The sequence below is a fragment of the Panthera uncia genome, chromosome D2, assembly GCF_023721935.1.
Source record: "Panthera uncia isolate 11264 chromosome D2, Puncia_PCG_1.0, whole genome shotgun sequence".
In the NCBI taxonomy this organism is placed as follows: domain Eukaryota; kingdom Metazoa; phylum Chordata; class Mammalia; order Carnivora; family Felidae; genus Panthera; species Panthera uncia.
The window spans coordinates 8,297,783-8,323,340 of record NC_064818.1 but is presented as its reverse complement, the minus strand read 5'-3'; the positions used below and the strand labels follow the sequence as shown (position 1 = coordinate 8,323,340).

The 25,558-nt window shown below is 44.8% G+C and overlaps 1 protein-coding gene across 1 annotated transcript; it reads right to left on the bottom strand.

Annotated features, from left to right (window-relative positions):
* Positions 1–6,038: 6,038 nt before the first annotated feature.
* IFIT2 (interferon induced protein with tetratricopeptide repeats 2) lies at positions 6,039–12,677 on the bottom strand. Its single transcript, XM_049646077.1, has 2 exons — positions 12,314–12,677; positions 6,039–8,181 (listed from the first exon to the last, which is right to left on the bottom strand). Exons 1-2 carry the CDS (start codon positions 12,316–12,318, stop codon positions 6,777–6,779), a joined length of 1,410 nt encoding a protein of 469 aa, XP_049502034.1. The 5' UTR covers positions 12,319–12,677; the 3' UTR covers positions 6,039–6,776.
* Between the last annotated feature and the right edge of the window lie 12,881 nt (positions 12,678–25,558).

The following is a 25,558-nucleotide window of genomic DNA, read 5'->3' as shown; positions in this document are numbered from 1 at the left end:
TTTTCTAAAATTTCTTGGTCATGATGTGTATATACATAAAAACCTAGGGACCATAGTTCTTATGGCTGATTTGATGAAAGAATGGTCAGTTGGATAGGAGAAAGGCTCCCTCCATTCTGCAACTACAGAAAGAAGAGATGCTTGTGTAACAAAGCTGGCATATGGTTTTTCCAACAGCAGGCATATCAGGAGATATCTCGAGCCCAGAGATTATTGTTGTATCTAGGGAAAGTAACCTGCAACTTGGAAAAGTCTGTAATTCTGATTGGTTATCTTCCTTAACAATCTGTTATCCTGGTAGTAATAAAGTGGCATACCTTTATAAATGGTACAAATACTTGTGATACGATAAGAGGTGTCATACCCTTACACCCAGGTAGAAGGGGCCCTTGGCTTCAACCCTGTGCCTTAGAGGGCCTCACATGTCATAGACAAACAAAAATGTAAATTTTTTTAAATTTTTTTTTAACATTTATTTATTTTTGAGACAGAGAGAGACAGAGCATGAACAGGGGAGGGTCAGAGAGAGGGAGTCACAGAATCCGAAACAGGCTCCAGGCTCTGAGCTGTCAGCACAGAGCCCGACGCGGGGCCTGAACTCACGGACCGCGAGATCATGACCTGAACCGAAGTCGGACGCTTAACCGACTGAGCCACCCAGGCGCCCCCAAAAATGTAAATTTTTAAGAGAACACATAGCATCTCTGTTGCTCAGAATGTGGTGCTTAACCCTGGCAGATCTTAACCCTGGCTTAGGCTTGTACACCCTAAGCATCCAGCCCAGGAGCAACGGGTCTCTGTGTCTTACCTTCTTTGCTGAAAGAGAAGGGAGGTTGTACGGTGCAAGTTTCCGTGTTGTGAGGGTACTGACTTGAGAGCCGCACATGGGTTTGGAGGGGCTGGGAGGGGCTGAGCAATGAAGTGGTTAGATTAGGGAAAAGGCAACTTTTCCTTTTCTGGTCAAAGCCTTCCTGTCTGCTTGAATACAATGGACTCTTATCTAAGAAAGAGTTATTTTCCAAATACAGTGGTGCTGGCTGCCTACCTTCTTCTTCTCTTTCTTATTCTAATTCCTGGCTCAAGAATTACTTATGAAGCAGTACAGTATTTGTACCCATCGCATATGGTTGAATAACATTCTGCATATTAAGAAATTCACAGTCCTCTTAAATCTGTACCCATGTAGACCTAGATTTCTACACCAAGTCAAATTTCCTTCTCCATTTGGACCCTTCTTTTGTGCCAGTTTGCCCATGAATGGTTGTTTGGCACAGGTGTTTTAAAGTAAAATGCTCTCTGGGGCACCTGGGTGGCTCACTCATTTAAGCGTCTGACTCTTGATTTTGGCTCAGGTCATGATCTCACGGTTCATGAGTTTGAGCCCCACCTGAGGCTCTGCACTGACAGCATGGAGGCTGCTTGGGTTTCTCTCTCTCCCTCTCTCTCTGCCCCTCACCCGCTTGCACTCTGTCTCTCTCTGTCTCAAAATAAAATAAACTTAAAAACAAAGTAAAATACTCTATAAATAAATAAATAAATAAATAAATAAATAAATAAAGGCACCTGGGTGGCTCAGTCAGTTGAGCATCTGACTTTTGATTTCGGCTCAGGTCAGGATCTCACAGTTGGTGGGATCAAGTCCTGCATCAGGCTCTGCACCATCAGCATGGAGCCTGCTTGGGATTCAATCTCTCCCTCTGCTCTGGCCCCCCACTCATGCTCTCTTTCTAAATAAATAAACAAATAAAGAAATAAATATCAAAATGATAAAGACCAGATTTTCATACTCTACTCAGACAATAGGCTGCAGGATTTCTCCCAACATATCTGTGGAGTACACAAGCAGTGAAGCAGCAACAGTATTTAAAATGCTAGTCATACGAAGGGTACAATACAATGAAAACAAACCTAGTGGCTAAAAATAGAAGGCAATGAAAGAAAAGCTTGCTTTCTTTATATTCATTTGGAACAAGAGTCAATTCATCAGTTAAGGAATCTACTTTTTGGCTCTTATGAATTTTTTAACAGTTATATTGAAACATAATCCATATACTGTACAATTGACTCACTTAGAGGGTACAGTTCAAAAGCTTTCACCATTTCACAGAGCTGTGCAACCATCCCCGCAGTAAATTTTAGAAGATTAGTCCATGCCCCTTTGCTGTCACCTGTGATTCTGCCATTCACCCCAGCCCTAGGCAGCCACTATCCACGTTCCATCTCTATAGATTTTCCTTCTGTGAACATTTCATATTAATACACCTTTGGTGATTGGCTTCTTTCACTTACCATAATATTTTCAAGGTTCATCTATGTTGGAGCATGTATCAGTACTACATTTATTTGCAATAATCGTAATAAGTGCCACACTTTTTATTGCTGAGTAATAATCCACTGTAAGGATATACCATATTTAATATGCCGATTTATCAGTTGATGAATCTACTTTTTGGCTATTATGCATAATGCTGCCATGAACATTCACGTCCAAGTTTATGTGAATGTGTTTTCATTTCTCTTGGGTATATAGGAATGGAATCACTGGGCTGTATGCTAAGTCTATGTTTAACCATTTGAGGAACTGCAGAACTGTTTGTCCGAGTCGCTGTACTGTTTTATACTAAGGATTTTAGTTAGTTTCCCTTTTTTCTTTCTTTTTCTCTTTTCTTTTCTTTTTGCTTTTTTCACGTAAGCTCCACACCCAGTGTGGAGCCCAACACAGGGCTTGAACTCAAGACCCTGAGATCGAGACCTGAGCTGAGATCCAGAGTCGGCTGCTTAACTGACTGAGCCACCCAGACACCCTTAGTGTGTCACAGCCTCCCAAGAAGCTACAGGTCACCAGCAATGAACAATTACACTGTAAATCATACTTACTTGTCAATCCTAATTACTCCGTTCCTAAAACTAAGTGATGAGGGAAATGGTAGAGGAAGGAGGGAGAGAGGAGCATATCGTCTCTGGGTGGAATCCACATTTCCCAGGTTGGCGTCCAAGGTCGATTGTGCACACAGTAGGGACCTTACAGTTTTACCTGAGTTTATCTTCAGGGTTTGGACCCTTCCAATGTTTCTAGTTGCACTGGATGCAGGTTGTGAAAATCTGTTGACATGAGGTAGGAAGGAAGATAAAAATGGAGCATGACTCAAGGTCTGCTGTCCCTGGGGGCTGTCTCTCAGCTCTATGGAAAAAGGGGCTATGAGCAGAAGCTGACGAACCTTCCACTGAAGACTCTAATGCTGGCAAATACTCAGTATTGCTTAACACCCAGACGGATGAGAGGAATTCTCCTTACTCCTTCACGGGCACTAACACAGGTGAGAACATCTTTGGCAGGATATCAGGAAGCTCTCAAGGTGGCAACCAGAGGCGATATATCGAGGCACTTTTGTGAGCAGAGGACGTTAGTGCATGTAGGTGTGGGAACAATATGAATAACAGACGTGATTAGAAAATTCTGTCAGGCTTGTTCCTCGACACCCGTGAGATGCCTCCTCGAATTAGCTGGGTGGGTATCCGAGGGGAGTCACATGCCCTGCACTGAGAAATGTGGTTAAGAGTCAGGGAGTTTTGACTCATTCCAAATAACATGGCTCCATTTGTTGTCCCTGGACAGCGAGATTTCAGGAAACATGAGCAACCAACATAATTTTGTCTATTGTTTTCTGATCATTTCTGTCAGCGTTAAGTCCTCAAATAAAAATTGAGTATAACACGTTATATCTCTTCCCTGTTCTTTCCACCTGTGTCCTTTCAGGATCCTGAAAGGATCCAAGCACTGGTTTTGCTGGCGTCACTTGCCTGGACAAGATGGTGTGCACCCAGTATACCTTCTTTGGCACTCCACAGACGCCAGTGGTCCTCTCTCAAGGTTGGCCTACCTGCCCATCTTACCTTCCACTCAGAGCACCCCTGCCCTTCCTCCCCAAGCACCAGATCCAATAATAAGGAAGCCAAACCTTTCCCTGAGATGTACACTTGTTCAATTCAGTCCAGTGGAATGAGTTTACCGTTGCAGCTGGTGTGAGTTGTATTTTCCACTAGAGGCCTCTGGGAAAACAAGAGACTTCGGGGCCTTTTGTCTCTTTCTATTCTTTAATTAATAGGAAAACCTCTCCAACAGCCATTTAGATTGCCTCCAGGATGGAGCATAAAAGAGAATGGGCGACAGTCATTTCCCGTAAAGGAGGTCAGAAGAGGAGAGAGAATGTGGATGGCAGCACGTGGTGTTAACAAGATATAACGGAAGGAAGAGAGGGAGCCCACCCTCTGGCAGAGTGTGGGGGTAGGGTGTTTGTGTGCATGAGGGTGCATGGTGGTGGGGGTCAGGGTGTAAGCTGAAGTCCTGGATTCTTAAGGTGGAGGGGAAAAAAGCCTGTACTATTCAGTGGTTAGAATGTTAGACCAATCTGGGTTATATATAGTTCGTAACCCGCATGACATTCCGTTAATCGGTAGCTGGGTCTGGAAGACTTAAGGTGCAGCAAATTTTGAAAAAAACCAGAAACCACCCCCCCCCTTTATATTCCATCACCTCTAAGTTATTTATTAATTAAATCTATTGCTTTATTCAAGAATCGATGCTCTGCATACCAGTGATCTCAAGTGCACACAACACTATTGTTTTTTAAATTTATTTATTTATTTTGAGAGAGAGAGAGAGAGCTCGTGAGCGAGCATTAGTGGGGGAGGGACAGAGAGAGAAAGGGAGAGAGAGAGAGAGAGAGAGAGAGAGAATCCCAAGCAGGCTGCGTGCTCAGCTCGGAGCCCGACACGGGGCTCAATCCCACGACTGTGAGATCATGACCTGAGCTGAAATCAAGAGTTGGACTCCTAACTGAGCCACCTAGGTGCCCCCACAACAATCTATGTTTAATGCAGAAGATAACATGAAAAGTGTTGTTATATAGTTGCAATTTTTTAAAATATAATTTATTGTCAAATTGGCTAACATACAGTGTATAGAGCGTGCTCTGGATTCCCGTGATTCATTGCTTACCTACAACACCCAGTGCTCATCCCAACGAGTGCCCTCCTCAATGCCCATCACCCAAAGTTGTAATTTTTCATTTAAAAAAACCTTGAAGTTTATATAATGTTTTCATTTCTTAGTAAAAATGTTAAATATACTTAAATCTATTGAAATACACTTGACATATAACACTGCAGCTTTAAGGTTGATTTGACACATTTATATACCATAATATGATTGTAGCAATAGTTACTACCTCTGTCATGTCATATATTTATCATTTCTTTTCTGTGGTATGAGTAATTAAGATCTAGCCTCTTAGCAAGTTTGATGATTATAGTACGATATTGTTATCTATAGTCACTATACTACACATTAGATCTCCAGTACTTTCTTATTAATCAGTTGTAAGTTTGTACCCTTAAACATCTCTCCTATTCCCCCAACCCCCAACCCCTGGTAACTGCCATTTACATTTAAATTAATCGGAACAGGCAAATCTTTTCCAACCCAGAGGGTGACTGATGGTCTCAGGCTGGGTCAACCGACTTTGTTTTGGTTCACATGGACCCTGATGTCATGGGGCATTCAGTATTTACCTAGAAAACCCCAGTCACCCCAAGCAAATCATGAATTTTGTGGTTTCCTTGAAGATTTTCAGGGTGAAAAGCAGTTTTATATCACCTAATATAAAAACGTCTAGTCGGGGGAAAACCCCTCCATTATTGATGTCATCTGACAAGACCTTTCTCTAGGTCCTTGGCTTCCAAAGGAGCCTTCTGTTCTGCTACTTTCCCATCACCTTGAACCTGGGCACTTTTGAACAAAACACGTCTTCATCTTACAAGGAAATTTTCCAAATAATGGCCAAGAAAATGAAAATTTTCTCCATAGGATTACGGTCTACAGTGACAAACCAGCATTCTCTCTTTCTCTCTTTTACCTACTCGATCCCTGTCCCTACTGGTGTGATATTTATTTTTCCACATGTTTTAGAGAAATGTATTATTTTGGTTTCTAGCATTTGCGCACAATCCCCTTTTTTATTCTTCACGCGCTGTGTTACGGGGAGGGTGGAATGGAGGCGAAACCTCCCCACGTGCCTCCCAAAACCCTTGTACTGTGATTGCCTGATCCCATGGCTTGTCCTGGGTGTGTTCCTTCTAAATTCAACCTGTTCTCTGCTCTCTTTTCTTCAAACTACGTTCCCAATTCAGTTAATGGGACAGTTGAACTCAGGTTGTATAGGACAGTCTAGATGGAAGACTGTCTGGGGGAAGGAGGCAGAAGTGGGGGAGAAGAGACACACAGCCCTACGTAGGCTTTGGTGCCCCAGCCTTTGAATGGAAACAGCACTTTGGTGTCTATGCAGGGCCAAACCGTATAGGATCTAAGGGTGGAAAAACATTACAAAAAATGGACCACAGTGTTACAGATGTGAGGAATCTGGCTGCTTTATATAAACATAAAGAAAAACCCAAAGCATCACCCAGGGAGGATGACTAAGGGAATGTCACAATGCATAGTGCTCCCAGGAGGTCAATTCGGAACTAGCCCTCTTACCAAGTCCCAGGGCCACCCCCCCTACTCCAATCTAGTCCCTGTCTCAGAACAGCCTGAGTGATCCATGTGTAAACACTCTACGCAGTGGGTTCCTCTGTAAACCTGGTCCAGACTGGTGGCCAGTGGCTCGGTCCAGGCCTACGCCATACCAGTTGAGAAGTATCTTGAACACGAACTACTTGGTGGAGGGGTTTCTGCTTCCCTCCCCGTCACCATCCCACGGGCACCATATCCTGATTCCTCATTCCTCAGGGGAAGATGCTGAAGGGAGGAAGCTTCCAGAATCCAAATGCCTCTCAGACTTTTCCTCTGCTGGCCGCATCTCTGTACCCAGCTCCTGAAGAAACTCCAAGAGGTGCAAAGCGACAGAATCCGCCCCGTTTTTAGAAAGCCTGACACTGGCAATTTTTTGCAGCTTATTTTTCATCTTTTCTGTCTCCTTTGAGTCATGCTTTATTTTCACACCCTGTATGAAATGGTGGATGGCTCTGTCCTCGCTCTTCAGCTGGTAGAGCTGGAAGTTGCCATAGCGCAGGTGGAGGACTTGTTTGGCTACGGGAGAAAGCTCTTTGCAGAATTCCTTTTGGAAGTAGCACTCTGCTTCGTCGTACTGACCTGCTTGTGCATAGAGGCAGGCCAGATAGGAGCAGACACAGGGGTGGTTTGCGCCGGCCTCCTCCACTCTCTTCAAATGATACACAGCTTGCTCAATGGCTTCCTGTAACTTTTCTCTTCTCCAGGACACGCCATTCTTTCCTGTGTCCTGTAGGATATCGAGGACTTTTGCCCTGTAGCAGCACCCAGCGTAGTAATGCAGGTAGGCATTGTTGGGCATGCCTTCTAGAGCCTTTAGAAGCAGTTCGATAGCTTTGTCTAGCGCTCCTTTTCTTTTAAACAGCTTCGCTGCTCCACAGAGCACGTCGGTTGCACACGGGGCCCCCTCCAAAGCTTCCTCCACAAGCCTCTCTCCTTCACCTTCTTCCTTCATCCCCTGAAGTTTCAGAGCCAAGAGCACTTTCGCATACCGGTTGTCAGGATTCAGCTGAATGGCCCGCCTCAGAGGGTCGACGGGATCCTGAGGCAGCGGCCAGGTGTCCAGACGGTAGCTCGCGATGGCCAGGCCAGAGCTGAATTCTGCGTTCCGGGGATTCCTTTCCAGAGCCTTCTCAAAGCACACCTTGGCCCTCTCGTTGTGCTTTCCTCCACACTGTAACCGGGCCCACCCCTCCTCACAGTGCATCTCAGGACTCTCGATTCTGTAGGGGCTGCGGAACTTCTCGCATACCCGTCGCACCTTGTCCACGTACATCTGAGCGTCTGCGGGTCTGCCCAGGTGGTAGTAGACCCAGGCGTAGTTTCCCCAGGTGACCAGACTCCTGATGTCTGCCTGCTCCGCGTGCTCCCGCTGGATCAGCTCCTCAGCCCTCTGTAGGCACCCCAGGGCGGCCTCATCGTGGCCTCTGCGGTGTTTTATGTAGGCCAGTATGTTGAACACCGTGGCTTTGAATTCGTTGTTCTGGAACTCCGTCGTGTTACATACCTCGTCTTCAAAGTCATCCAACGACTTTCCTCCCTCCACCAAGTTCCACGTGAAATGGCATTTAAGTTGCCGCAGACAACTCTCCAAGGTGTTTCTGGTGGTCTCACTGGAGGGCGAAACAGAGAGATGGACACTTTGAGACACAGCACGGATTCTCCAGGAGCAGGGCAGACACAGCTCTCCTCTCCTCCTCAAGGGTGTTCACCCCGTTCAAAAGAGAACAATATTTCCTGTTTGTTTCTTTCTATATTTTGGCCTATGCATTAAATGCACAGAGACTCAGGGATTGGGTGACTGGGCGGCAGAGGAATTAGGGAGAGGGCAGTGGTGGAGTTGGGGGGAGGGATGCTCTGAGCCCGGGGCTGGGTTTCCCTGAACAAGGTGGTTTCCGTCAGGTAGTGCTGGGTCAAGCCTGGGGGAAGGGATTCCAGCCCACGGTGGACCTGATGCGGTTTTGAAGAAAGCCTATTTGATTACTTTATGTTTCTGTTCATCTTACCTAGCATTTACTTCCGTGTTTTGAAGATGTTAGCTTTAGAATGGACTATTCTTTTAATGTTTTGCCGGCTTGATTTTAATCTTATTATCCCTCTGAAGTTCAGCTGCATTTTGTCCCCTGTAGTTTTAGTTCCTTAGTTCTTCGTCTGTCCTTTTTAGCATTATTCCTTTCTATAGCCTATCTTATTATTTAAGTTTTCCATATATCCTTAATTGATTTTCTTTGTTTATCCAAACTTTTTTTTAATCCCATTGGCTTTGTCTTGTCTTTTTATTTTATTATATTACTATTATCATTACTATTATTACTATTTTTTTAATGTTTATTTTTGAAAGAGAGAGACAGAGCATGAGCAGGGGAGGGGCAGAGAGAGAGGGAGACACAGAATCCGAAGCAGGCTCCAGGCTCTGAGCTGTCAGCACAGAGCCCGACACAGGGCTCAAACTCACAAACTGTGAGATCATGACCTGAGCTGAAGTCAGATGCTTAACAAACTGAGCCACCCAGGTGCCCCTTTCTTGTCTTTTTATTAATTCAGCATTCTCTGTCCTCATTTTATCTGCACTTTTACATTTTAACCATTTAAATTGTATTTCAATAATTCTAAATTCTTACTTCTTCTGCTTTTGTATTATTCTACCCCTTTATTTTATTATATATGCTAGCAATGTTTTAAACTTTTATTTTGGAATAAAATATAATCATTTTTTTCTCCCCTCCACCCCCACCTCTATTTCTTAGTCTGGAGATTTCTTTTCTTAACATCTCCCATTGTGTTGGTCTATTAAAAATTTTGCATTTGTTGTTTTAATTATCTTTGGAAATTTTATTTTTCGTCTCCTATGGTTTGCTTTCACTCATGGTGTTAGAAGTGCAGCTCTGGGAGGAGGCTCAGAAGACAGCTAGCATCTTCTGTTATGGGAAATGCTCCTTTTCCCTTAAGGTACTCTTGAAACTCTTCTGGAAGAATTTTCCATTCCCTTCAGTGTTAGTTCTTTCAAATGGAATGGAATGGAATAGAATGGAATAACATAAAATAAAATATAAAATAAAATAAAAACTCTCCACCCCAAAACCCCATCTTAGATAACTTCAGCGATGAGAAGGTTAAAAATCATCAACTGCCCCAAATCGTTTCTCTGCATTGCCTATGTATTGGAGTCCCTGAAATGTTGCTCTTTCTCACTTAAAAAAAAATTTTTTTTTCTTCAGGGTATATGTTAATTAACCCTTTTATGAGGAGCTGATATTCTAAATGTTATGAATTCTGACATAGACAAGCAGTAAATATCTGGGAAGTTACATAACGTGGCAAATACCGCTGTTGAAATGTTGTACAAATGGAAGATTATATTCCTCCATTTTCTTCCTGTCCCCTTTCACTTTTGATACCCTCCCACACCCCCACCCCCCAATTTGATGACTAGATCAGGGCTGGGCACCCAAACTCAACTGGAAGCTGGAAATGGAAGTGCAAGGGAGCTGGTTTTCTGGAGTCAAAGAGAGCACTGTGCACACTGGAGGTGTCATGGCGTCCACGATCTGCAGCACACAATGGAGTGGCTGTGACTGGATACACATGCACAGGACAGAGACTCTGGGGCTCCCAAGCTCTCCTTTGTCCTGTTCTGGCCCTCTAGAACAGTGGCTGGCTCTAGTCATGTGTGTGGGTCCTGTGAGCCCTTCCAGGAACTTTAAATCAGTCCCTGTTCATTTCTGTTACTTGAATCAGATGGAGACTCAACTACCCCAGGTAGAATAAACAGAAGAGATGAAGGAAAATGGGTAGGAGTTCCTGCTTGGGGAAGGACCCTCTGTCCTTTCAAAGCCCTGGATAGGTCTTAGTGAAAAGCCAGGATGTCTGAGCCTCTTGATGTAATATGGGGGTTGATGTGTGTGTGTGTGTGTGTGTGTGTGTGTGTGTGTGTGTATGTGTGTGTGTGCACACGCGCACGCACATATATATGTGTGTGAGCCCAGGAGAGTGCCTGGTGTGGTTTCTGTCACTGTAATGACAGCAGCCTCCCCTTGAAAAGTTCACGTCCGACCTGATCTATTTTCCTTCTCAATAAGGTTTCGGGAAGATTCCCTTAGCACGTAAGCTCTTTAGCAGCTTTCTCATTCTATGAAAGAAACAGAGTGAATACAGTTGAAATTATTGCCAACATATAAAGCATATGGTCAATTGTGCATTTGCAGGAGAGAGGCACTTACTATACACACTTAGGTAAAATCCCTTCGAGCAGCCATTCAAAAACATCCAATTTCACTGAGTGATTATGGGCTTTTATTTCTACCAGTGAATCAGAAGCTCGTTCCAGACACTTGCTTCCTGGATTCAGACTTGTGAAAATTATGCTCCTGATACCTCTAGAAGCACCAACTGTATACACACAACACTTTCTTCCCCTGCTTCTGGTCTGGATGAAAGCCACGGTGATGGTTGTTTATTGGGCTCAGAGCCAATGCCGTTACCAGTGTCTTAGAGCAGTTAGAAATGGGCATCCTTGGACCTCAACCTAGGATTACCAAATCCGAATCTGAAGTGGGGGCTTGAGCCCAGGAATGGTCTTCAGCAAGCCCTCCAGTTAGATCTCATGCATGCTCAAATTAGAGAACCACTACCTTAGAGTGCAGGGCCAGTGCCTGGTGACAGTGCCCATAGCTAAGGGACCAAAGACAATTAGGAGAGATACTGATGGGTCTGTGTTCTTAAGGGGAAGACTCTAAGAGAGACCACGCTAAAGTTCTAAGAAATATTTCTAAATATTCTGAGTTACTCTCAAACAGACATCTGGAAATAGATCAAATCTTTCTCTTTCTTATCAGACAGACATGTAGAGGAGCAGAAAAAAATACCATTTCAAGAAGAGAGAGCAGGAAACTTATAGAAGGAGGGCAGTGTATCCCCTAGGAAGTAAGTGCCGGGGTGGGTGTCTCCAGATTCTGGAGCTCCCAGGCCTGAGGCATAGGCATCTAGTCTGTTCACCCCACCCTCACGCTGGAGAAAACAGAAATCTCCCTTCCTACCCTTCTTCCTTCCCGGGAAATCTTATGTTTCTGAGGTGTGAGAGCATTTTTGAGGTGGGGGCTATTTTCTCCAAGTACCCTACCTCCAATTCATACTTCAGAGAGAAGGACTCTAGCTAATCAGTAGCATTTGGAGGTAAAATATATTTCTATTGAGTGAATGAATACATTTTACCAGCCCTAATACAAATCTGAGATGAATGAGCACATTAAAAGTAAAATCTAGCTTAGCATGAGCTGGGGTTGCTACCCAGAGTACATTTTAACAATATCTGCCCAAAAGAGATTGTTCGTTAAATAAGAATCCTATTAAAAGCCCCCACTTAATCCTTTCAAAACAAAAGAGAGTCTACAGGAGCAATTCCCCCAGATCCATCTTTACATGAAACACCTGCCTGATAAAGCATCTCTCTCTCTCTGCCTTTCCCCCACTCCCTCCCTCCTCTGGACCTCAGCTGTCAGCTTCCCTGGGAGAGATGCCCTAACAAAGCTTGACTGTGTGGGGCAGAAAATAACAGAAATAAGCCAGCCAGCTTCGGTAAGACAAACACAGACAGACTACAGACAGATGCGCAGCAAGGCTACAGGCAAACACTAAAGCAAAACAAATCGGGAACTCGTGTTTCAGGAGCATGGCTGTATAGGATTTGCATTCCACAACAAGATTGATTGGACATTTTCAACACGATCAGAGCAGGCGAATCTTTACCTCATGATCACGGGGCACTTCTCAACTGTTCTGAAAGGCTGCAGCTCAGGCCACTGTGCTCTCCAGAAATCTTCCTCCTCTGCCTCAGAGAGATGCTAAGGAGACCTATATATGGAAGCATTACCTGGTTCCTTTACCTCCTTTCTCCCGCAGTTGGCTTGAGGAAAGAGAAACTGAAACTGGAAAGTGAAACTGGCAAGACTCCTAGGGAAAATGAACCTTGAGTAAGGGCCAAGCCTATAGCACCCCCGCGGCCCCACCCTGCAGTGAGCCAGAACTTCCTCTTTGTGACTGTTGTGATCTCCTAGATCAGCTGACATCAAGGCAGCCCAGCGTGGAGAAGGATGCATACACGTATCAAGCACCAAGCACCCTGCTTCATTACTGTAATGTTAGCCCATCCTCACTCTGCCCGCCCTTATCACCAGTGTGGCCCACAGACCCCTGTAAGGGTTGGGGTTTGTGTTGGTTTTCTTCACCACCGAATCTCCAGTCCCTGCAATAATACCCAGCACGTGGCAGGATTCAAAGGGTAGAGGCTGAACGAATGACTAAATGATTGGAACTGTGGGCTCTGATGTCACCTGTCTGGATTTGAACCCGGGCTCCACGTATATGCCGTGATGCTGGAAATTATTGAATGTTTCCCTGTGCACTAGTTTGTTCTCCTGTGAAATGGGGATCCCACTACTCCTACCAACTCGTAATGGTGTTGTAAGTATCAAATGGGTGAAAGCATGAGATGTCCTCAGAATAACGCCTGGCACGTGATAAGTACACACTAGTTTTTCATCATACTCGAGAGCTGAAATCATTAACCAAAGAGACCAGAAGGGAAATCTTTGATGTTGCCTTTTCTGGAGCTTTAGCTCCTCTGTCCATCCACCATCCGTCCATCATGATCACTAACCTAAGCCAAACCCATGCAAGTTGTGGGCTTCCCTGAGCACGGCAACATTTAAAATCCCTCGGGTCGCCCCGGTATCCAGCACCCGCACATTGCAATACGCAGCCACGGAGGTTCGTGACGATGGAGGACAGCTACTTTCTTTGCCTTTTCCTTATTCAAACCCTTGATCGCAAAGGGGTTACCGTGTGCCTAGACCCAAGAGGACAAGAGGTAACAGCACCGGGCGTCTCTGAGGCCGGGAAATTACACAGAGCACGAGTGAAACCTATTCTCCACGACAGGTAGTTCCATCCTGGAGATAGCATTATTTATGGTAGGCTTTGTATTCATAGGGGTGGGTGCAAGCAACAGCTAGGTTCGTTGACAATCCTCTGCCCTTTTATCGGGACACACAGCCAAAGCTATCCCAATTGGAAACCCTTACTTTTAGGTGTCATTCAGGAGTTACCAGTTCTAGTATGTATTTATAGAAATGCATGTTAGATGTACAAGAACCACTGCAGAAGGAAACTAGGAACATTGTAGGGTTTGTTGTTTGTATTGAATCTGCATTCAAGAAAACTATTGAACAGAAGTGTTTAAATCTTACTATACGGGTAGCAGGTTGGGGGCAAGCAGGCTATAGCTGTGTTGTGAAATGCCCGGAACTATTGTTCTACTCTTTGGAAATCTATCCGGCCAGTGGCTTTGTATAATGGGTTCATGACACGATGTACCAGCTGCTCTGGCAGCCGGGGTAGTGTCAGAATATGCACTGTGGATGCAAAATAGAAACTGAAAAAGAAAACCCAACTCTCTCCTGGTAATATTTCTATTTTGAGAAAAATGAAACTGAACTCACTGAAGAGTTGCGATTATTCTGGCTCTTACAACTATTGATGTGTCTGTGTCCAGAATACAGGGTCAGGGCTGTCCCTGTCTCAGCCTAGACTAAGGGAGAGTCCTTGTTTGCCGTTCTGGGAGTGGGGAGGGCCACCTGAGTGGCTACATCAAGTGCAAAGTGGTATAATACTCTAGTTCCAGTATTGATGGCAATACTGATGTTGCCATCAGACACAAGAAGTATCAGCATCCAGCCATCAAAAAGAATGGAATCTTGGCAATGACATGGATGGAACTAGAGGGTATTATGCTAAGTGAAATAAGTCAGAGAAAGACAAATACCATACGATTTCACTCATATGTGGAATTTAAGAAACACAACAGATGAACGTAGGGGAAGAGAGGAAAAACAAAAGAAGATAAAAACAGAGAGGGAGGCAAGCCATAAGACGCTCTTAAACACAAAGAACAAACTGAGGGTTGTTGAGGGGAGGTGGATGGCAGATAGGCTAAATGGGGGATGGCCATTACAGAGGGCACTTGTTGGGATGAGCACTGGGTGTTATATGTAAATGCTGAATCACTAAATTCTACTCTTGAAACCAATATAAAAAAAAAGGAAACTAAAAAAAAAAGTATCAGCATCACCCTGGGATGTGCCACAAATGCAAATTCGCAGGCTCCATCCTGGACAAAACGCATCACAAATTCTAGGAGTGGGGCCAAGCAATCTCCGAGCTAGTAAACCTTCCAGATAGTTCTAATTCATGCTAAAGTCTGAGAACTACATACTGTTTTGACTGTAAGTAAAAATACTAAAAATACTTTTTAATTCCATAAGGCAAAACTCTATAGGTTTTTCTTGAGATTTAAAAAAAAAGAAAAAAAGGCCTTCTTTTTCATTCTATGTCTCTGTAGAGAATGTTTAAGTTTTGTCCACCTCAAAGAGTTGGTAGCTAGTTCAACAGAGGACTGCTAGAGGACTCTTCACACCCCGAATATCCACAATGTACCCTTCTTCCCAAACACAGAACATTCTCAGGCCTTTCCCAAGAGAGTCAGCCCAGAGACAAGGCAACCACTGCGCCCAGCTATACTCAGGGATCTCTCAGTGATGTACCATTGCCCTCAATGGATGGGATGTGACTTCCTGTGGTCTGGTGAGAAAAAAACCTAAAGGACTAGATAAGATTAGATAACTCCTGGGCGCCTGGGGAGCTCAGTCAGTTAAGCGTCCAACTTTGGCTCAGGTCATGATCTTATGGTTCGTGAGTTCGAGTCCCACATTGGGCTCTGTGCTGACAGCTCAGAGCCTGGAGCCTGCTTCAGAATCTGTGTCTCCCTCTCTCTCACACCTCTCCAGCTCACACTCTGTCTTTCTGTCTCTCAAAAATAAATAAATAAACAGTTTAAAAAATTAGAAAAAAAGATTATATAACTGCTGTGTGCTGTGTGCAAATGGTGGAGCCCGATAGCCGTGGTAAACACTCCCAATTGAAGAAAGGGAACACGAAGTAAGCCTAGAGGTGACGAGTCAGAAGCAATGACGTAAGTCTGCTGGACAGGCACTTGGGAGGTTCTCTAAACTGAAAATGGTGGCAGTTTCTTCCTTAGTCCCAGATTCTGCTCCCTGATGGGACCCTTACCATCATTCTCCATATTCCTGGCTCCACCCCCTGGGAGGCTCTTGGTGACATTAACTCTTTTGTACCCACGTCCTCTGCCATGGGCTAGGGTTCTGTTTTCACCTTGTTGGCTCCAGAGACTCCTGTGCTCAAGTGGAACTTTTGCAGATAGTATCCTGTCGTGGACTCTAAGTCTAAAGTTCTCTTTTGTCTAGCAAAAGAGCAGACACAGGATTAAAAAGAGAGATGGCTAATGTCCAGGAAAAAGACAAGAGCCCCAAATAAGGGTCCTTGCCCTATATTTATTCAGATCAGAAGGCTTGCAAACGTGATGGGTGTGTACAAAGAGACAAAGAACCTAGGAACATTAACTTGTGGATGTGAGGGGGAAAAGGGGATTTTGAAGATATACAGTGTTTGGGATTTGGGTCACTATAAAACAAAATCCAGGTGCCGGGCAGATGGGTAGATGGCTGTTAACAGCAGACAGGAGGCACCCTGCCTGTTTATCTTTGCCAGCCTAGGGGATGAGACAGACGGGGAATAACCTCAGGGTTGACAAGACACCTTTTCTTTTGTTAACCATCTCCACTCCGGGCTGCTTTGCCTGCAGCGCAGCGGTCCAAAGTCCAATTCACCAATTTACCTGACCTGGCCCTATTCTCCTATGAAAGCAGCTTTCTGCTGTAGTACCAAACTTGGGGTGCTTTCACCCTGAATCTCTAATCTCGTTATTCCTGTGTGTTGGGCACCTTGGCGCCGATTCTATTTCAGGCCTTTGCCTCTCTCTATTTTGGGGGGTTCAGCACCCCCTCCCTATTTTGGGGTGCCTTTGCACCTCCCTATTCTCGGCACCTTTGTGCCTCCCTATTCTTGGAGTGCCAGTCTGGTTATCCAAACTCGGGTGTGAGCATTTTATGACTTTGTGTTTATGCCTTGTTAACCCATTGCTGTAGGCCCCGGGTATTCCTAAGCTTATCCCCCATAGTATCCCTCGAAGGAGAGCATTTATCCAAAGCCACAATGCCTTCAAAGAATGCCTCAAATATCTGTCAGGGTCTGGTTCTGAGAATAAGAAGTTTTAAAAGTCGATTTTCGTGGAAGCATTGGTAGGTGAAAAGAGAGATGAAAAGGCCACACGAAGGTATAGGGGACAGCAGGGGCCATCGGAGGAAACGTGTGGAACTGCTTCTCTGCGTGTGTATTGATTTCTGGTTCTTTTTGCAAATTAGCAGCAGGAGCTTTGCCATGTCTCTGGCCAGCTGCTCTGCTGGGTCTCTTGGAAGCAAAGCCTGTGGCTACTTCAAGGTTTCCAACCAGACTCTGCACCATCCTTTGGACTCCTCCTGCGCTTACTAAAGGGCCGCAGGCAGAGATGCCCGTAACACGCAAGGCCGAGCGACACAGGCTAAAATTGCCTCTCCGTGTCAGGACAGCCTCACATGAACCCTGGCCGCCGCCTTTCTGGGGTTGACCATCTTATCGCGGGTTGAAGTTCGTCCCTCTAGTGGCAGAGAGGGGAAAGCCGCAATGCCGAAAAGCACGCGGCTTGGATGAAGCTCTTCCTGCTTTACCGGAAGGACAACTGCGTGGTGCGCGCGGTGACAGACGCACGGTGCAGCAGCGTGAACTGCCGAGGAGCCACGCCTTTCGTCTGGGTGCATTCTCATTCATCACGTTACTTGATGCCTTTTGGGAGCTCAAGAAGAGTTCGTTGCATGAAAAGTACATTCCTGGACACTTGATGATGAAAGGGACAGCAGAGAGGGACAGGTGGAGGAGAGCGGCCCGAGCAAACGTCCAGGAGATGGTTACACTCTCCAAGATTGGTTGTGATGGACGCCATGACGGATTGGTGAGGAGAGCTACAGAACACGCTGTAGTTGTTGGCAGTGGGGTGAGTGGTGGGTGGTGGGAGTAGAGATGAAGACGTGGAGGAAAACCTGGAAACAGAGACCAGTCGATTATGTGCAGAGATTTTCAAACATTGATCAGTGTGGCTTGTACCCTGTAAGAACGGTGTGCAGAGTGGACACCAGTGGGGTGGTCATGGCACTCTGGCATGACCATCTTTTGTTTCGTTGCATACTTTATTTGACTAAGTGATATATGCTCTGGGTATCAAATTCAAAATTTAAAAATATATATTGTTGCAAGTAAGTCTTCCTCCCACACAGACTCCCAGACAACCCGTTCCCTCTCTAGCAGCTACCCTACACAAAATATACCCTTTCCCAAATATTCTATGCACAATGTGATATGCAGTTTTTCCTTTTTCCCTCCAACCCCTCCTTCCTTCCTTTGAACAATGTTAGCACACTGTACGCCTCTTCTGAACTTTTATTTTTCTATTTTTTAATATATCTCAGATAGTGTTCTATATTTTTACATTTAGAACTGCCTTATTTTTCATAATAGCTGCATGCTGTTCCGTATATGAAATATTGAAATTGAATTAATGAGTCCCTAGTGATGGGTCGCGGTCAGTCCTTTATTATTATAAACACAGCTTCCTGAGTATCTATGTATACATGTCTTTGCATGCATGTGCAAATACAGGATAAATTAATGGGGGGAATTGGTGGGGTGAAGATTCACGTATGCTTAACTGCCGTCAGCAAATTCTCTCCACCTATGCAATTTAGAATCTCAGCGGTGATGCATGATGGAGCCGGTTGCCCACATCCATGTTAGTACCTTCTTACAAAAGGTGTTTCTTCTGTTGACCTGAGATGGTCTCTTGCATAGTGTTGGTTTGCTTTGCTCTTAATAAGAGTGCCATTGGCAATCATTTCACATATTTAAGTCATTTTAATTTCCTGACCTTTGCTTATTTTCACAATGAGTTGATTTTTCCTTATTGATCAACAGGAGTTATTTTAACATTAGGGAAGGAAATTCTTTACTTGGTAATGTATTGAAACAGTATTTAAAAAATTTTTTTAATGTTTATTTTTGAGAGAGAGACAGAGCGTGAGTGGTGGAGGGGCAGACAGAGAGGGAGACACAGAATCTGCAGCAGCTCCAGGCTCTGAGCTGTCAGCACAGAGCCCGACGAGGGGCTCAGACTCATGAACCACGAGACCATGACCTGAGTGAAGTCGGATGCTTAGCCATCTGAGCCACCCAGGTGCCCCTAAAACAGTATTTTTAAGTCTATCGTTGATTTTGACTTTCTGAAGGCCTTTCTTCTATGAAACATGTTTTTAATATGGTTGAATTTCTTAATATTTTTTGCCTTTTGTGTTTTGTTGCATACTTACCACTTCCAGACCCTGAGATTTAAAACATCCTCTCGAGAATTCCTGTAGAAATTGTGTGATTTCTATTTTTTAAACATTTAAAACTGTGACCTGTATGGAATTCATTTTGGAGCTTAACGAGTGAGGAAAGAAGACCAGGCCTCAATGATGTTCCCTCAGCAATGTTGAGTGCCTACTGTACGCGAGGCCGTGTGCAAAGTGCTGGCCAAGAGCTGGGGAACCTGGGTGGGGCAAACTGAGAATAAACCAGAATCCCACAGTCTCAAAGCAAGCGCTTGCCCTCAAAGAAGTTTTTGCTCAAAATATCCATAGGACAGAGGCAAAGTGATTCTGAATTTCCAGGTCTGGATGGGAGAATTTGGGAGACCCCATTTGCAAAAGAGCAAAATGAAGAGGCCCAGCCATCGGGCCGGGCTCCCGCGAGCTGCAGCTCTTATGTCTCCCTGTGTCCCTGTTCCCCTCCCCTGCGTGACCACCTAAGCAGGCCTCCTGTCCCCCTCCCCTCTTGCTCTCTGTCTTCTCTATCTGAAGGCCTGAGGCCCAGTCATGGACTCTCTCTAGGGCCTTCTGCTCCTCTGTCATTTCCTTACTGCCCTTCTCAGCCCAAGGAGCAGGGGGCACTGATCTGCCAGGGTCCGAGGGTGGACCGACCAGCGGGCGCCGCTTTCCATTCAGCTCACGGATGAATCTGGACAGTTGCCAACCCACGGCATCAGAGGTGTTTTCAGAGAGTTGGTTTTTTTGGCCATTTTTCTTAGGTTCATGATCAGCTTTTCCTTCTTGGTCGAGGTCCCGTTGATGTTCAAGCCATCCAGGTGGTGGTGGATGGCGTCATCCTCGGGCATCCTCTGGTATTGCCAGAAGTTTCTGTAGCACAGGTGGAGTACTTGTCTCTCAGCTGGAGGCAGATCCTTGCTGAATTCCTTCTGGAAGTAATACTCTGCCTTATTGTCCTGCCCCGTTATGCCAGAGAGGCAGACAAGGTCCGAGCAGGCTTGAGGAAGGTTGATATTCAACTCGACAACTTTCTTAAAGTGACGCAGGACGCTTCACCCCCCACAGCTCCTCTTATCTAGCTCCTGGTATACTTCCTTGACCTCTGTATTTGTCTGCTTTTTGCCCTGTAGCGGCATCCAATCTGCAGATGTTGATAGACATTGTTTGGCATGGACTGCAAAGCCATTTCCCACTTTGCCAACATAAGACGGAGTTTCTGGAAGCCTGCTCATGTGATAATAGACCCAGGCGTAGTTTCCCCAGGTGACCAGACTTCTGATTTTGCTTTGGCAGGCCTGTCCCTTCTGCTTGCTGTGAGTATTCCGGAACCTCCTTGTGCTGGCCTCTGAGGTGTTTAACATAGGCAAACAGATTGTTTTGAATTCTTGGTTTAGAAACTGTAGATGATCATCACACACTCTGTTTTCCAAATCATCTAAGGAACACTCTTTGTCATATGAATTCCAGGTGAAATGGCATTTCAGTTGTAGTAAGGTATTTTCCGAAGAAGGTTTGGTGATTTCACTGTCAGGGAAGAAAAGCAAACATTTGGGGGATGTGAGTGAACAGATGTACACAGCAACAGGTTTAGGGCCTGGCCACTTGACCACGTCTGAGTGGAATGTCCAGACAAGGCTGGCACTCTGATCTTGGGCTTCCAGTCTCCAGAAATGTGAGAACGAATTTCTGTTGTTGATAAGCTACCCAACCTGTGGTATTTTGTCATAGCCGCTCAATGGATGAAGATGAAGGGATGGCCCAGAAAAAAGGGACACCCCACTTCGATTTGTCTTAGAGAAGCATGTGCACAGAGGTCCTGGAGCCCCTATGGCAAAGGAGGGGACTTCTCTGTAGAAATGCAATTGGAGAATGGTATGGGAGGTGAGTTGTAACATGTAGTGAGGGTTTTTTGTTTCTTTCCTCAAGCATGGAAAACAGGCCGTGACGGCACGAACAGCTAGAAGGCAATGGAGACATGCCTTCCACCAACTGTGAGAAAATAATTTTAAATTTAGAATTCTAAACTTAGCCAAATAATCATTTTAAATGTGAAGAAAGTGTGATGACCCTTCCACACCTGGCAACAAGAAATTTATGTTACAGACACTGTTCCTCGGGAAGCTGGGAGGAGATGCCTCATCACAATTAGGAGTAAATCCAGGTAGTAAACAAAGAAATGGGATTTAGGAAACACAGGACCCGATGTAAGAGAAGGTCTTTCATAAGAGGGAGGTGAAGGGAAAACCCCGATGTGGGGGAAGGGAAATCTCTATACTTCACCCCCAGGGTAGACAGGAGCAGGTCAAAGGTCGTGTGAGTGATTTCCACAGAAATGTGACAATGAGAGCTTGCCTAAGGCTTGAAAATATGGAGAGGAAGTTTATTCAACTAGAATGGAACTTGGGGCTGAGATGGTGGTAAGTACTTAGAAACCAAAGTAAAAGAAACAAAGAACGAAACAACTTTTGTTTGTTTGTTTCCTTTAACTTCAGAAAAAATGAACCAAAATACAGGAAAAAGAGAGGGCACCGCAGAACAAGACATGGCTCATTTGTGAACAGGGTTTATGTGGTTGTGATAATCCAAATACTGAAGATCAGTCTAACCCAAGTCACAAAGTGATATTGGGATGGGAGAATGGAGGAGAGGAAAGGTGTGTAGGTGTGTGTGTGTGTGTGTGTGTGTGTGTGTGTGTGTGTGTTGGTGTTGGGGGGGAATCTATGGTGGAAAACATAGAAAATGACTAAAATTTAAAAAATCGGGAACTTCCAGTGGAAGCATATTATTTAAGTATATGGCGATAAATAGCACAGTTGTTACTAAAATAATTACTGGTTGCCTCAGGTGTGGGAATAAGGTGGGATGGTGGGGGTAGGGACTGCTCTTCCTCCCTCCTTGTAGATCACGGTGACTATTTAAATGGTGTGAATGCATAAATTTGATTATAAAGTAAGGAATCTGGAAGGAAGGAGGGATGGAAGGAGGGAAGAAAGAACGAAGGAAAACAAGGAAGAAATCATGATACATCTATATTTTGCAGCATTATTTGAAAGCCTCAATACTCATGATAGTGAAATTGTTTTAATAGTAATAACACAATATAATGCTAAGTGAAAAGGTAAGATGAAACTTTGAAAAGATTTTCCCCCAAATCTGTTAATAAAGTACATATATATCCAGTGTTGAAGTATTTTATTTCTGCTTGGTTAGGTGGTATAAGATTGAATTTTTTCCCTTAGAGTAACTGGCATTTTCCCAAAGTTCTTTAGTGTGTTCACAGTATCTCTACCCTGAAAACAGTCCTTCATGATTCTAGTTGGTTTTGTTTGTTTGTTTTAAATTTTTTTTAATGTTTATTTATTTTTGAGACAGAGAGAGACAGAGCATGAACGGGGGAGGGGCAGAGAGAGAGGGAGACACAGAATCGGAAGTAGGCTCCAGGCTCTGGGCCATCAGCCCAGAGCCCGACGCGGGCCTGGAACTCACGGAGTGCAAGATCGTGACCCGAGCTGAAGTCGGACGCTTAACCGACTGAGCCACCTAGGCGCCCCAGTTTGTTTGTTTTTTTAAGACCACTGAGACCACAAACCAAAGACCACAAGCCAAACAGAAAAGGAAAGCTTGGGTACCAGATGGTTCAAGGCCAATTTCTCTGGAGGCTCCGGGGAACCTCAGAGATGTGGATTCTGGTTTAGTACCCGACTGTGGTTCTTCAGGAAAGAATTCATTAAATTCAGCCCATCCTTTATTAGGGCATCCAGTGCTGAGCTTATAAAGAGTGTGCTTCCCTTAAAAATGATAAAATCAAACAACCCCAAGCTCCTGACTTTTCCTTTCAAATGAAAAACAGAAAAACAAAAGCTTGTAAGAACATTTCCATCTGGTCTGCATCCTTCACTGATGAAAATTCACCAGCCACAGAATGAAATACCTTTACTCTGCCCCCTTCCCCCAAAGCCTTCTGTACCTTTTCTTCCCCGCTCCAGGCTCTAGCTACTTCTTGCTTAGGATTTCTAAAGTCTTCCCCTGGGGAGAGCCTGTGTGTGTCTGGAAGTGCTGCAAAATATAAGATCCCTGAAACAATTATTATCAAGATTTAAGGTATATTAAATATTTAAGCAAACACCGAAATCTGGCACTTAAGAAAAATCCATCTTGAGATTTTCAGAGACACTAGGCACAATTTCAAGACATCAATGCAAGAAAAAAACCTATACCTCATGGTTGGAGGCTGAGTGCTGCCCATCTCTCCTGCAGTGTTCTGGCAAAGGCGGATTTGCTGCTTAGACGTTGGCCTCCGCTCCTCTGGCCAACCTAGGAGTCTTTAGCAAACCCTCCTAGCCTGCGTGATTGATTAACTAAGCCTTTCTTCCTATAGCAATAGATCATGCATTCTTGATAGAAAGAATAGAGCGTTTCTGCGTCTCACCAGAGCTTCTGAACCTGCCCTGGGCCACCCGCCCCCCTCTCCCCCTCCCCACCCCCACTGGCACCAAGGAACCAGACCCTCTGTCGAAACTTCTGAGCACCGAAATGACATCTGTAGCTGGCACCACGGCGCCTGCACGTCATCAAGAGATGTTACAGACCACTGCACTCCCTTAACTGATGTAACTGCCCTAACCCCCTTTATAAATCTCTGGGCCAGGCAGAAACGGTGGAGTTGGCCTTTGGGGGGCAAGAGTCCACCTTCTCCCCCGGCCAACAGAATAAAGCTCATATTCCTTTCCATTCAAAACTCGAATCTTAAGGATGGGCTTTTGGAGCAACGTGCGACCAAACTTGTCGGCCACAGGTTGCTGAGGACAAGTCGCTGGGTGCTGCTGCTGACGGGTGCCTTTGTCTGTACTTGCAAAGAGGGCGTGGAAGTGTATCCTGGTGAGCACAGCTGACTTCAGCCTTGCTGGTTTCCTGCTGGGGGAAAGGGAGACTTCAGCAGGAGAGCTTTGATCTTTCTGATGGGGGAACTCAACTGGGACGGCATGCTTTGGAGGAAGCACTTTGGAGGAAGCACGTGTAAGGAAGTTTGAGGTGGAGGAAAATTTAATGGAGGGAGGACCCACAGTGTAGCAGTCAGAGAACTAGAAATCTAAGTGACCGCTGCACTTGTGCGGCTTCAGGAGGACTGTGGCCCCAGTAACACCACCACTAGCTGGTACTGACGGAGAAGCTTTGCTCAGGGCTTTGTAGCGCCAGTTTACTGCCCGTGACCGCCATGTGAGAGATGGCCATTTCCCAGATGAATGAAAAAAGACTCGGCATGCTCACGCAACAGGCCCAAGGAGGCAAGTCCAGGTCTGTCAGACTTTTAAACCTCACTCGTTTGATTGTGAGGCTTATGAGCAGAGAGTCTCTTGAGCTAAACTGCATGGTTCACTTACTCGCATGTAAGTTGGTGCAGTCACTGTGGAGAACAGCATGAAGCTTCCTCAAAAAGTTAAAAATTGAATGACCATGTGACCCAGGTATCCTACTTCCGGATGTATATCTGAAGGAATCAAAATCAGGGTCTCCAAGAGATATCTGCACACCTATGTTCATTGCAGTATTATTCATAGCAGGCAAGATATAGAAACAACCTAAGTGTCCATTGTCAATGAATGGATAAAGAAAATGTGATGCGCACACGTGTGTGCACGCGTGCACACACACGCAGTGGAATATTATTCAGCCATGAGACAGAAAGAAATGTCACCATTTGTGACAACATTGGTGGGCCTTCAGGGCATCTGTGCTAAGTGAAATAAAGAGAGGAAGACCAATACTGTATGAACTCATTTATATGTGGAATCTAAGAAAGCTGAACTCGTAAAAGCAGAGAGTGGAATGGTGTTTACCAGAGGCTGGAGGGGTGGAGGGAGTGGGGAGGTGTTGTTTAAGGGTACAGACCTGCAGCCAGGTCAAAAAATATATTCTGGAGACCTAATGCCCAGCATTGTGATTATAGTCAACAACACTGTATTATAGACTCCAAAGTTGCTAAGAGTTGAGGGGGTGAGTTGGTTAAGAAGGTGCTCCCAGAGAGAGGCGGTAAAGACAAAGCCTGCCCAAACGAGGAGAGTTAGCTTACAGTCTGTGTTTCTTTCTGAGCTCCCATCAAGTAGAACCAGGCTTGCTGAGCAAACTTGGAAATATAGTGTTTAGATTGAAGGCATTTTTTTTTTGTGGAATTACCTACCTATCATTATCATTCTAACTGAACTATTGATGATAACTAAGAGTGTATGTGTGTAGACAGAAAGACAGGGAGATGTATAAATATGTATCTTTATAAATAAAGATGCATGTGTAAAAATATATGGATATACAGATATTTATATACATATTTACATCTCAATCGTCTATCATCTATCTATCTATCTATCTATCTATCATCTATCCATCTAACTAATTATCTATCTGTCTCCCTCTCTATCTGTCAATCTGCCTGAAAGTCTTTACCTCAGACTCAAGAAATTCTTTCAATAGATTACTGGCCATCCTCATCCTCACCTGGGGTAATCATAAGTTGGGAGCTAGCAAACTATACCTTGTGGCCCCAATCCATTCCTCTATTTTTGTATAGCCCTCAGGTTAAGAACACTTAAAAGTTTTTTTTTTTTACAATTTTAAAGAGTTGTAAACACAC